The 14206-nt window shown below is 40.2% G+C and overlaps 1 protein-coding gene across 1 annotated transcript; it reads right to left on the reverse strand.

The window, feature by feature from the left end:
- Window positions 1-243: 243 nt before the first annotated feature.
- LOC124690146 (DNA-directed RNA polymerase III subunit 1-like) lies at window positions 244-13787 on the reverse strand. The gene is made up of 27 exons (XM_047223575.1): window positions 13702-13787; window positions 13462-13591; window positions 12772-12921; window positions 12507-12663; window positions 12188-12375; window positions 11961-12070; window positions 11769-11868; window positions 10967-11176; window positions 10737-10885; window positions 10520-10661; window positions 10302-10442; window positions 10016-10204; window positions 9441-9669; window positions 8555-8648; window positions 7843-8077; window positions 6775-6966; window positions 6543-6641; window positions 3518-3721; window positions 3153-3425; window positions 2501-2648; window positions 2115-2266; window positions 1442-1600; window positions 1243-1359; window positions 1079-1164; window positions 773-977; window positions 435-637; window positions 244-295 (listed from the first exon to the last, which is right to left on the reverse strand). The coding sequence occupies exons 1-27, from the start codon at window positions 13785-13787 to the stop codon at window positions 244-246; spliced, it is 4200 nt and encodes a 1399-aa protein (XP_047079531.1).
- Window positions 13788-14206: the final 419 nt, after the last annotated feature.

Below are 14206 nucleotides of genomic sequence, written 5' to 3' on the forward strand. Positions count from 1 at the left end.
CTGAGACGTTAAATTTTGGAGTGCCTAATTAGCAGCTAGTGTTTTTTAATTCGCTATCTATCAGCTTTTTTGTCCTATCAAAATCCTCACCCGATCAAATACAAATCATCTTTTTTTCTCTCTCTCTAACCAACTGACAGCCGGACAATAAGCTAGTTGAATGTCCAGCTGACTCGGTACTACTACGGAGTAGTGTTATTTCTGTTACCCAAATACATGATTAGTCCAAACTTCGTCGATCGATCATAGCAGAATCGGATCAGGCTGGTACTTGAATTCAGGCAAATCCGGGTTCCTGCAGCAAACGAAAAAAGAAGAAGCAACGAATCAGTCCGTGCACTAGCGAAACTAATCGTCCGCTCGCTAAGGATTCATATCTAACATTCGAAATAGAGATACTATCAGAAAATGACATCGAAATTAATGGTACGTACTTTTGCCGGACTCCAAGGATACCGGTGCCAAGCTTCATGGGTATGCCCATGATGATGCACTCGCTGACCCCCTCGATCTCGTCCTCCCGACCGGCGAACGAGCCGTTGAACAGGTGCTCCGCGGTCTTCTCAAACGAGGCCATCATCAGAACGCTGCTCCTCATCTTCGCAATGCCGTCTCTCGTTATGCCTAGAACCATGCCCTGCACCAACACCACACAGCATATGTAGTACATTTCTTTAGCATGAGAAACAGACCGGTGTTGGAGGGTTAGGATAAAATTAGTGGTGATCGTTGTAAAACATCTCTATATAACTAGCTACTGGTAGCTACTAACCTTGTATGTCATCAGATCCGCCAGAAGCATCATATGTCTCCGATCAATCATCATGTTGTTACTTTCAAATGTGTACTGAATCTCGTCGATGATTGACCTCCTTGCGGCTTCAATCCCAAGCGTTTTGTGAACTTCCATGATGTGATTGCTTTTTGTTCTCTCAGCATTAACTCCTGGCGTGCCCAAGACTTTTAATAGGTTTGTTCTGCAATGTAAATTTTATATGATTACCACATTGTATATATCATCTCAGACAAACAAGTTCCTGAATTTCATGTATGAAGGTGACTAAACAGGATCTCTTACCCTTCAACCAACAAGTTGTATCTCTCTAAAGTTCCATCACGTCGCAGAACAGGGTTCACGACAGCTCTTTCAACAGTTGGAATCCCCTGAATCAGTCAGCACAAAAGGTCAGCAAAATCATCATATAGGCACTAAAGAAACTCACCACTGCATAGTCCAATTACCTTCACAATCACTTTTGGAAGCATCGATTTGAGATTGTGCAGCTCAAACTGAAGTTTGGACTTATCTGTTCCAGTTGGATATATTCTCAACTTGGCTTCATCGATGACACGAACATGCTGTAATTATGATGCATCATAAATATAACAATTGCAGAGAAAATGTTGGGCATATCACACAACCATAGGGCTTTGTTCATACCTCAGATTTTAACTTTGCTTTTGGATGATTTAATATTGACAGTTGCACAGAATCAGAAGAGATTCCCATGTACCCCTGAGCTTCTATGCGCTGCATATCGAGTTTAACAACCAAACATGGCTGGCTTGATTTCAAGACAATCTTTATGGCTGCTGCTACCTGTTCAACATAGCAAGGCTTCCCGTCAAGTTGAGTGCCTCCTTACAAAATTTATCTATTATGCACCGGACATATAGCATGCACAGAGCTTTTTTTTTCGTTTTGATGATCATGCAAAAAAAAGATACAGGACTACAAAAATTAAGAGAAAGACAAATCACTGAATGATCTCAACATCAACCCAACATATGTGACCATGGCCTCAACTTCACACATAATAATGCAAGATTTGGTATTAACCTACCAGATTGTTAACATTATTTCTACATAGCTCAGTAGAACCGTATTTGCTATTTTCTTATCATAACGACAGACAAACACGAAATAGAAGATTTTTTTCATACATAACAAAGATTTGTGATATGCAAGTACGAGAATGTCATATGACCAATCTTTGCAACTACGAATGCACTAGATTCATGCTAACAAACCCATAGCGAAGTGCAAGCAGACAAACTTACTTCAAGTGCATATATACAAATTTGAAGGAACATAATTATATGACAAAACTTACCTCGCCCAGGACTACTTTCTCAATATAACATTTCACCTTCACTGCAAATGACTCATCTCGCTCAGACAAAAGTTCTGTAGTGATAATTGGTGTGCTTATCTTTTTAACAGCATTGATGATTTCCCTGATGCGGGGAACTCCAAGAGTGACATCTATTTTGTTCTTCGTTAAGGTAACAAATCTAGTAAATTAAACATTGTATGTTTATATTTCTGCATTTTGTATGCCATAGAGCTCTGCCCTTTCATTAAACTTCTTTGCACAGATTCATCAGATACTAAATCATAAGAGTAGCCCTCTAAATGGTAAGTTTCAGAAAGAAAGTTAAGGGCAACATGCCAAAATAGGATTCCGTTTTCCTTAAATAAACAGCAAAGAAAGGATACTCATGCTAGCTACTCCTGCAAAATGGAAGGTTTTCAATGTCATTTGAGTCCCCGGCTCTCCAATACTCTGTGCCCCAATTGCCCCAATTGATGCTCCTGCTTCGATTGTTTTTGAGTGGTAACGAGATAAACAAGTATCCAAAAATACCTGTGCACGAAAAAGGATAAGAAATCATATAGCAGAACCACACTAATAAAACACACAAATAAAAACAATCGTTGTAGCAGACTTAAAACTACAGCCTTAACTGTGTGTACTGTGTACAATCAAGCACTAACTTTCTGTCCCACAAAACTATAGAGATGAATATTTGCATCAGGAAATGGTTTGTTAGGACATCACAGTTAAAAGCACATGTAAAGAGCCTCATATATTCGCATTTAATCATTTAGGAGGGGTACAAGTTTGATACTGATTTCAACAGGAAAGCAAGGGACATCTACGAGGCCTGTAATAAGAATAAGCCACCTGCTAGTTTATATAGAGCCTAAGAACCATGACATTATACAATTGCCACAATGATCTACTTGATGGAGCATTTTACTGCATAAAACTGGTGATTTCATCTTACAGACATACTTTGGCAAATCAGTGATGATTTTTTTAATGGTAAGTCAGTGATGATTTAATACATGCAAATATGATACAGACCTGCAGTTGTTTCGCAGATATGCCAGAAATATCAGCAGCAATGCCTTCTTCAATGCTGGAGTTCCTCCTTCCCACACGATTTTCATCTAGTTGAAGTGCTCTCCTTGTGCTTCTAACCAATTTGATACGACCCTCAAGAAATTTTGTTAACATTTCCTTGAAACTATCGCTACAGCCACCAGATGCGGTGTCTTCTTCAGCGAGCTTATCATTTAGCATTTGCAAGATTACCTCTGGAGATAACGTGTCATGTCCCCTTTGGGGGCATGTGGCCTACAAAGTTATACCGTCACTGGTCAATGCTCGGAGCACAAGGAACACTTCCCTTCATCAATCTAAGTAAATATTCATATATTCAAACTAACCATGACTTTCATAAGCAATTGATCCAAATTTAACGGACGGCCACCTTTGCCTTCCATCTTTACAGGATCCATGTCATCATCTCCATAGATAAACTGAACTATACCACCACTAGCATTACGAACTGTCTTATCATAGCAAACTGAGAGATCTTCCAGACTCTTCATTAATCTACGGGACATATATCCAGTTTCTGCTGTTTTGACCTATAATTACAAGTTCAAAGGAAAGGAAGAAAACAGATATCAGATACACTTTAAAACAATGTTAATTAAATGAGGAAAAAAATATTCAAAGTTATCCAGTAGGCATATGGAGTCAACTGGCAGTGGGAAAATGTGCAAGAGCTCTATTTGCCTCTGCCATTCTATAAGTTGCTTCCTTTCTGCATATGGCACCCCCACTCCCTTTAGCAGCATCTACTAATTCGGAACTTAATTTGAAAGCCATATTTCGACCCGGACGCTTTTGGGATGCTTCTAATAACCAACGAATGGCAAGTGCTCTTCCTTGTTTAGATCCTATTTCAATCAGAACTTTCTGCATCGATCCTTTTTTATTACGTCTTGTTTTTTCTCCTATATTGGGAGTTACTCTACGTATTGCTTGACGTAAAACCAATAGTGGATTTGTTTTTCTTTTGTTGAATATTTTTCACGGCTCGATAGAGAATTTGATAAGCCAATGATTTTTTTCCGTTAGTATAAAACAAGACATGTCTTAGGGTATCCATGAATAGGCCCCCGAAGTTGGTATAGTATCAATAGTTTCACATTGTTAGTCTATAGTAGCTATGGAAAGGATGTTCTTTCAGCAGGTTGCCGGGGAGTGCGTCACCAACATGGAAGGCAATATCAAAAGAAATGGATGTTCTATGTTGTGAAGTGTATAAGTGGATTGTACTAGCCCTTTCCATCAGTTCGGACTTTTTGTCGTGTTGACTAGTGCATGAAGCTTGATATGGTATCAGAGGCGCTTTCACAATTTATCCTAAAATTGTTTTTGTCTCCCTCTTTGTCCACGTATATGCTCATTCATATGTGTGCTCTTCTTCTATTCACGTGTTGACTTTCTCTTCTCCCGTCACACGTGAGAGGGGGTGTTGTAAAGTGTATAAGTGGATTGTACTAGCCCTTTCCATTAGTTCGGACTTTTGGTTGCGTTGGCTAGTGCACGAAGGTTGACATTCTAAAGCACGGACTGATGCGAAGGAGTGGTGATGGTCGTACATAGGAGATTTAGCATGACAAATTGAGGCGATGAGACAAGCCAGTGTTGTCTATATCTGATTTACTGGAGGAAGATACAGGTAATTGGAATGAAGAACTAATCAGGAAGGTTTTTCTTACCTCTGATGTAGATGCTATTTTAAGCATACCTAGACCAAGAACGATTTCTGAGGATTTCTGGTCTTGGGGCTGGGAGGATAGAGGTGTGTTTGCAGTCAAATCGGCCTATAGAGAGCTGACGAGAAGGAGGCAACCTCAGGCCGATATCGGTAACTCTGGAAACAGAAAGTCCTAGGATTTTTTGGTGGAGAATGCTAAAGGGCTTTTTCCAAACTTTTATGAGCTAAAATGCAAGCATATAATGGACAGGAGTATTTGTCCTATGTGACTATGTGTGACCATGATGAGGAGGATTTATTCCATGTGCGCTCACAAATGTGAACATGCGAAACTTTTCTAGAACACATCCCTAGATTTTTTTTTATGTTACCGAAGGACATGGAGTAGAGATCTGTTGGACCATCAGTTTGTTAAACAAAGGGACACAGATGTGCTGGTCTCGGTTATGTGGGCGATATGGAGTAGCAGAAATAAATATGCCCATGAGGAAATTAAATATGAAACAGTGAAATCCAATGAAATTGTGGAAGAGCTCATTAGAGCATTGGAAGTAACGTCGATTGAAAGTGTGATCCAGAAGGAGAATTCTATATGGTGCCCTCCTGGTCCTGGAGTTCTGAACTTCAACACGGATGGGGCAATTGATTTGGCACGTGGTGTTGCTGGAGCAGACATTGTAGTGCGAAATCATGAGAGCGATTTTGTGGCTGCTGTTTGTAGAAGGTATAAGCATATCGAGGATCCTTTTACCATTGAGCTAATAGCATGCAGAGATGCTATGCTGATGGCAGTCCAAAAGAACTACCCGAGGGTGTTAGTTGAAACGGACTGACAAGGAATGGTGGAGATGTGGAAGAAGAGAAATGACAGAGGACTGTCTGGTGTGCATCTAATCAGAGAGATGCAATTGTATGAAGGTTCGTTCCAGAAGTTCGAGCTGGTATTCGCAAGGATAGGATCGAATAAAGCTACGCATTTGTGTGCGAAAGAAGCTCTCAAGTTAGTCTTTAGTTTCAGACTTTGATTTCATTCCTGGTTTTCTGAGTGCTATTGTAACTTCATAACTTATATCTTTTATGTAATAAAGATTGTGGAGATGGTTTAAAAAAAAGTCTAGTAGCTACGAAGTACTACATAGTTGGTAGGTTTGCTGCAGATACAGAAGAACAAGTGTTGATCTATGTGCTACTATAGGTGTTTGTAAATTGGTGTTTTGTCTTCGACTGTACCTTGCGCTTTGAGGGGGCTGGGTGGCTGGGATTCTCCTTCCCCTTTACAGAGATAATAATAACTAATATGGCAGTATGCTAAACGGTTGTCTGAACTTGTTTAACTTTTTTTTTGATTCCTTTGCGCTTCATTTCATTGAATAGATAGAGTTTGTTACACACCTCCTAAGAGGTATTACGAAGTTTGTTTGTTAGGATTTAGGGTTTATTTAACTTGCAAACGCTAAGCTGCTAGGCTGGCCTAATTAAGTTATATAACAGTCATGGAGGAAACTGATGGTAAGGAAACACCCATTGATTGAACTGGGTGCACTGCAAAGTTTTTCTGTTAAAAAAACATCCATAACAAAAGAAGCATAGCACAAGAAGCAATCTTTAATGCTGAGAAATATATTAATTTCAACACATGCAAGTGTGCAACCAATAGATGGGTCTAAATTTAGGCATACCGCTGTGTCAACAAGACCTTCTCGTCCACCCATTGTATGGAAGAAAAACTCGGTAGCAGTCAAACCGGAATAGAATGAATTAGCAACAAAACCTTTCGCCTGCAAACGGAAGACAAAAAATAACTTGCCTAATGAGAACATAAATTTCTTTTATTGGAACAGAATTAGCAACAGTCAACACTAGAAAAGGTTGCTGAAATGAGGAAAACATATTTCTTAGCCATGTTCTTACTGCAGGGGTCTTTGAATTAATAGGAAAGTGGGGAAGTGTTCGGTCTATAAAACCGTCTGGGGCACGCCGTCCTCCAACTGATTGTTGGCCAACACAGACAACCATCTGACTGATATTGATTGGAGAACCTTTAGATCCACATTGAGACATAATCAATGGGCTGTTTCTCCAATGAAGCGTACTCATACAATCCTGAAAATAAGTTCCAACTCAAGTCATAAAATACACAAGGTCGGTGAAGGCAAACCGGGCATATTTGGTTAGTCACTGGATTGAATCAATGCATAAACCAGTTCTTTCACTGAAGTGTATCGGGGTATGCTATGTCCCCGGTTCCTAGTTGATGGAGGGTTTCGTGTTTTTAGGGCACAAGGCCCTGTCGGCATGATTTTCTCCCATTGTCGGGTTTGTTAGGTGTTGTGTGGTGGCTTCGGGTTTTCAATGTATGTTCTTTGTCAGATCTCTGTTGAATAAATCAATAAAATGCCGTATGCATCTTTTCGATGCAGAGGCCGGGGGTATTCCCTCCATTTTGAAAAAAAGTTCTTTCCCTGAATCCACACTTAAAAATTAGGCTAGTGATGAGAACATCCATGAAAGAAAATTTAGCTCAGTACCACTGAGTTGTGATAATTAATCTAAAAAAACGCACCTAAAGCGTGTCATCTTGTACTACACGAAATTGGCAAAAAGGTGCTAAGTATGCAAAACCAACAAAGGACAGCGACCTAACTGAAAAACTAAAAAAGCAAGCAAAGTAAAAGAAAACAGCCTAGCTAACAAAAACAAAGAAACAGAGAAGGAGGTTTTCACTTAAGAAATGTAACGAGGGGGTTTATTTTCAGCAGGTCTTCCATGTGCAAAGCTGTGATAATTTCAAAATAGTATCAAATGTGAAGACTTGAAGGCGGTCACTCAGCACTGATTGTTTTCCAAGTTCCAATTTGTTCACTATATAAACTATAAAGTAGTGCAAGAAGGATCAGAATCAGATTAGAGAAAATTCACAAGGTAATTGGTTAAGGAAATGCAATGAGCCAAGAAAGTCGGTTAGAACTTCGAACTTACATCTCCAGCTGTTTCTCTTAATTTATTTAGAACCCGAGATATCTGAGCCTCCAGTGTTTGAGCTCTGTTGCAACCAGGTTGCGGTACGAGGTCACCTTTGGAATATAGGGCAATAAGCTTATGGCATTCTTCATACCCTTCATCTATTGTTATTTTCTTTTTCTGATTTAGACTCTCTCCTGGTTGGACATCATCCACGCCAATTGAGAAACCATGATTCCCTATAAATCTTGCACTGCATATGAAAAAGTATGTCACATGGATTAGAACAAAGCCATGCACCTTTTTATTTGGCGGAAACAATTTAACGCACTAAATCACCAACTATAGAGCACTATGATGCAAATGGACAACTATAATTCATAGCCTACAAAACCAGAATGAGAAAAAATAATATATGAACTTGGGTAAAATGTTCACCAAGCATGGTCTCTGAAGCATCATCCACGCCAAATGAGAAATATAAGATGTATAAATTAGTACTTCCTCTGTTCCCTTATATAAGACGTTTTGGCAAGCTTAATTGATTTGCCAAAACGTCTAATAAAGGGGAAGGAATGGAGTACAAATGTTAAAGGGGGTAAAGAGGACGTGCTTCCATTATCAATCCCCAGATGAGCAAGTACATGCAGAAAATTATCGATATAGCACCAAAATACTAATAACTAAGAAAGAATAACGTGAATTGCACAAATCTTGAAACGAATCACACCTAAACTTTGCCAAACGATTCATACAGCTTGCTGCAGCGTGAGAATTATAATCTCTTATGAGAACAGAGAACATGCCCTCGTTACTCCCATTACCTGGACACAAAAGATCAAATCTGTCAAGAAATAAGAAAATAAGAAAAAACTAGGACAGGTGAACAATGCTTTTTACTGACATGAATGATAAAAAGAAAACGTTTATTATATGTGGTTTATGGAGTAATTCACAGGAGTAAACCATCTCCGAGTTATGATGTTGTATAACTAACACCTGAAAAAGAGTGAAATATCCAAAGAATGCAGTATAATATGTTCTAGGTTCTAGATTGACATGGACATGGATACCCATAATAAAATAGATGGTTGGTACAGCCATGCAATGCTTTATTTCAAACAATACATAACTTCGCATAGATCAAATAATTTCAGGGTCCCATCCTAAGCTTTCTCCAATTGCATCCTAAACTTAGCAGATTTCTCAATTTGATTTTAATGAGGCAAACGATTATAATTGCAGAAGTCAAGTTCAACTGTTCAACAAAAGTGAAGCAAGGTAAGATGGACTAATCACAGGTCACTTCTTAAGCTGCTCAGGTGGAATATGCATAGCTCATTTTGTGATACAAGGTGAAATAATACTCTTCCAGCATCAAATAAGATAATTTCATTACTCAGGAATGTAAAATACTGCAGTATTATTATGACAAAAGAGGGAAAAACTTCTGTACAAGTAGTAAAGTCAATTGGGAAGGTGCATACAAAGCTATAGTAGTAAACTAGTAATTCTCTAATCCCAATCAATGGTTCTTGAGATGAATCATGAAATCCGAAATCAAAATAAGCTTATTAAAGATATTTTTTAGTAAAGGCCACTGCTAGTTTTCTCACCTAAAGTTTTCTTCCCAACTTGCCCACATAAGAGTTCACTGTTTCGGAAGTAGACAAAACCATCATTTGGACACATTGTCTCTTCCAAAACTGTAATCGTCTTTTTATCACGTTCTTTACGCTTCATGTAAATTTTCTCTTCAACAGTAAGATTCAAAAACACCTTTGTACATGCGTTAGGACGCACTAACACACTGAATAATTGTTTACCAGTCCAAAGCTCAATGGGCTGCAAAAAAAACATGATTAATACTCAGACAGCTACAAGAACTTCGATAAGAACCAAAAAAGGGTATTATTTCATAGAGGAAAAAATAACAATGCTGTTCCATCTGTTGTCGCTTGTTATACATCACAAAATGTATTAGCAACTCCACTAATAAAACAACAGTAAGGCCATCTCATTTCCCATATTAATATTTCACAATTATATCTAATTTACAATACATCTCATGTTAACTACATCAGTAAGAGCACAGATAACAGAAATTTTTACAGAAACAATTTGATATTTGCAAGGAACATTAAATCCAGGAGAAAGTGTAGCCATGAAAAAACTTGTTAAAAAATATTACCTTAATTAAGGCTGGCGTTGGGAGATCAATATTTTCCATTGAATCACCAAGATATGAACACAAGAGACTAAAGTAAGACCTGTCATAGAAGGTATCTTTCCTTGTGACTAGAAAAGAAGAGGTTAAAAAGTCTTGCGTGGAAGCAACCAGTATTTCCCCGTTCTTAGGGGTACATAAATTATTCTGAACCTGCAAAGATAAATATTTGTTACCAAAATAGTTTAGCGCATCAAAAAGCATAATAACAATATTGAGCTTATAACAAAGAAGATTTAGCAAGTGCTACCCCCATAAGCATAAATGCTTCAGTACGAGCTTCCTCTGTCTGTGGGACATGCAAATTCATCTCATCTCCATCAAAATCAGCATTGTAAGGGTTGCATACAGACTCATTGAATCTTAATGTTCTCCAAGGCATTATCCTTGCCTGTATTTAAATACCAAAGTAAACGAAGGTGAGACAAATGTAACATCAAGTATAGTGCCGTATGAAGGAATTTGTACCCTGTGTGACATAATTGACATTCTATGCAAGCTTGGTTGTCTGTTGAAAAGGACAATATCTCCATCTTCTAAATGTCTTTCGACTTTACAGCCATCCTTCAAATCCCGAGCACTGATCCTTCTATCACCATACTTTAAGTCCCTAAATGTAGTCCAAACGATGTATGAAAGCTGAACTTGTTAAAACGAATAAGAATTTCAAAAAATTACAACTTACATCTTTGATCCATCAGGTTGTATTATAAAATTTGCCCCGGGATATTTAAGTGGCCCATTTCGCACACATTGACGCAGCTTCTCTACGTTATGACATGAAACTCTCTCGGGATAAGTCAAGACTCGAGCCATCAAGATAGGAATGGCGACCTGAAGTTTGAATTAAATAATGGCATGAGAAATCGATTGGAAAGTGAAAAAACAAGAACATCGATATCTGTGGACAAGTACCTCTGTTATTCTCAAGTTTGGGTCAGGAGATATGACAGTCCTTCCAGTGTACTCGGTACGTTTCCCCGACAAGTTCCCACGAAATCGACCTGCCTTCCCTTTGAGTCTTTGGATAAGGCCACGATTTTGTAAATCACGATTTTTGTCTAAAGCAGGGGCATCACTATTGATATATTCAACAACTTTAAGTTGAAGCTGTTGCCACCAATTCTTCAAAGAAATGAAGGACAAATTGAGCTAGTGTATCTCAAAAGAAATTGCACTTCAATCATATAAAAGTACTACCAGATTGGTAACGATCACAATGCAGACCGTGCAGCATAAATACAACATCAAATTTCCCCTTAAAACATTACTTCTCAGTTATCTAATCTAATTCAAAAATGTGTAATTTATTAGTTTAAGTGTCAAAATTACAGAGCCCTTGAATTGTGATATTGATAATGCACCAGCCACCAGCCTATACAGGCAGAAAAATGGTAAGTCATAACTCATAGTTGAACTTATTACTTCAAAATATTCAATTTGGTTAGCAGAAATTCTATTTTTAAATAAAATCTTGTAGAAATCGTTATTTCCTGCACAGCACCTCTATACAGCCAGCAAATAATCTAAACTGCTTCTTGAGCAGAGCTCATCATTCAACAATAATCAGATGTTGCATGAACAATTAGAGACATGGTAGTTTCTAAAATGCAATAAGAAAATAGAGAACACAGAGGTAGCCTTCGACAGAGGTGAAAGAGTCATGATGGTTGAGAGTGTCAGAAAATAAATAATGAAGAGGTCCGCGTTCTCTTACAAAGCACTTCGTGAGTGGTTCGCCCGTTTGAAGGGTCTGTTTAATGCCGGAATTTAAGTTAACAATACCCTTCAATATGATCGTAATACTATCTTCATTGCTGTGAGAAGCAAGACATTAGTGGCATTACAATGGCATGTGTCTATGCTGAAACACCACATTACATAAGCTTCCAAGGAACCAAGAACAAACCTCATTCTATCAGACTTAAAAACGGAAGGACGGATAGTCACAGGTGGCACTGCGATCTCTGTAATGATAAGTTTCTCAGGCCTATCGCCAAGGTTTAGCAATTCACAGTCCTGCATTAGGTTGAAGTATAAGAAAACCAGTCAGACAAACCTATATATGTCGGATAAATTGCGGTACTCTACCGAACGTGAAGTAACGAATACTCCCGACAGAAGACATGTATGTACCTCGTGAGTGATTCTTTTGAAAAGAGAGAGAACTGTCTGAGGGTCTAACAGGTGAACCATAGGAAAGGATAGTTTTTCTTTCTTGTGTGATAACGCAGACCGGAGTTCTTCTGCACTTGGATCCAACGTTTTGCTACAGTCATGAACAATAGTCAAGCCTCCTCCCTTGGGCCCCTTCTTTGCTACACCTGTAGATTCAACCCAAACAGCAGGCTAAGTTCTAAGTTCTAAGAGCAGTCAGGTCAGGTGTCCATCAATTGCTAGGCAGTATTCCAATAGTGGTGAGGAACATGAGAAAGAGCATCAGAAATAAGCTTGCCATTCATGAATCCACAATAGGGGCAACGGCACGGCCTGCATTTGTCCCTCACTTCCCTGGCGATAGTGCTTTTGTGCAGGTCCTCTGCTCTAGGATTCCTCATCCTCTTCAGAAACCCTAGGCGTTCTTTATCCGCGAGAAGGACCCTGCTGCAGCGCTGCAGAGTCATCGGCATTGCTGCCCAGTTAGGATAGGATCGGCTGGATCACCCCAAGGAAATGGAAAAGGTATAACATGATGAGATATAAGGTAGAAAATGTATTACCTTGCAGATGCATTTGAGCATGTTCACAATGTTGTTGAAGAAGCCAACGTTGAAGACCGGGAGCGCGAGCTTGATGTAGCCGAAATGGCCCGGGCACTCGGCGTAGGAGCCGTAGCAGGTAGTGCACTCCCCGAACTTGTTTGCGGCTCCCTGAAAAAGAAAGACTCCTACTGATCTTCCCCGGGCAACAAACTTTGGTGAAATTAATGTGGTAACAAGAGCTAGCCCGGCCCTGTAATCACACACAGCTATAGGTTGCATATACTATCACACGGATTGACCAGTAAAACACCTACATTGCACACAAACGCCCATACACAAAGTGGCAGACACTTGATTAACAGTCGAATCGCTGAGGCAAATGCTGATACTTGCTAATGAACAAGCCCATTCCCGGGGAGAAGGGCATAAATCGTGTGAAATATCGTACTACAAGAATCACGCCCTATAATCACAAGTGTACCGTATATGCATGGCACGAATTGATCAGTAACACGCCTACACAATATTGCATACAGAGTTACATACACAGGAAGCTTTCACGATATATAGCACTAAGTTCGCTGAGGAAAATTAAACACCAACGGTGTCATTCCATTCACCACAGGACTCAATCTGGTAACTCAAATTGCCGAGGCAAATGCTGGATTCGCGAGAGGGGTAAGAGAGGCCGAAGCCGAACACACATACCATGCGCGTGTCGAGCAGGCCGCCGGGGACGGGCTTCCTGGTGACGTCGTAGACCCTGTTGTTCCAGACCTGCGCCTCCGCGGAGCTGCGGACCTCGTTGCCGGACAAGGTGCTGAACCGGATGCTCTTTCTGCCAGGCGCGAACCCCAGAACGAACAAGCAGATAGTCAGCACGAGATCGAGAGCGCAGCTAGCACGCACGCACGTCGGCGAAATTGGAGCGAGCAGAGGCGTACGTACATCCTTTGGGAGCCGGCGTCGTCGACGTACGGCTCCTTGGTGCACCGCAGCTTCTGCTCCTCCACCTGCCACCGCGCCGCCGCCATCGTCGGTCCGATCTGGGTCTCGTTGGACTGCGTTGGGTGCCGCCGACGGGAGAGGTGGGGAGGGAGGCGGGGCGGGTGGTGGCGACGGCGCTGGCTTGCGGGCGAGTTTAAATAGGCAGGGAAATTTTTTGGCTAAAGGTTATATTGCTTCCTGCCTAGGGTTTGACCAAAGGTGGGCCTAGGCCTGGTGGTCAGATGGGGGAAATTTGGGCGGAGGTAGGCATGTCCTGTGTTCGACTCTCCGTTTTGCTCTTTTTTCCGTGGCTTTTTATGAGTGTTTTTTTCTTTTCTTCCTCCCGAAACTAACTATAAATTGAGAATTTCAGAAAGATTGAGAGCAGAGCATTTTTGGGAGATGGGGAAACAAGAGCAATAGCGATGAGGCTATTTTTCCTAGCTCGATGTGGTGCCTGTAATCA

This window comes from Lolium rigidum, chromosome 2 (genome assembly GCF_022539505.1).
Source record: "Lolium rigidum isolate FL_2022 chromosome 2, APGP_CSIRO_Lrig_0.1, whole genome shotgun sequence".
Taxonomy (NCBI): domain Eukaryota; kingdom Viridiplantae; phylum Streptophyta; class Magnoliopsida; order Poales; family Poaceae; genus Lolium; species Lolium rigidum.

Bases quoted from the DNA above. Each gene is read 5' to 3' on its own strand.
- LOC124690146 (XM_047223575.1), bottom strand. From the start codon at position 13,787: ATGGCGGCGGCGCGGTGGCAGGTGGAGGAGCAGAAGCTGCGGTGCACC. The intron at 10,443-10,519 runs GTACAAATTCCT...ATTTAAATACAG, and splicing joins TGTCAATTATGTCACACAGG to GCAAGGATAATGCCTTGGAG. The intron at 638-772 runs GTTAGTAGCTAC...GTGTTGGTGCAG, and splicing joins CGGATCTGATGACATACAAG to GGCATGGTTCTAGGCATAAC.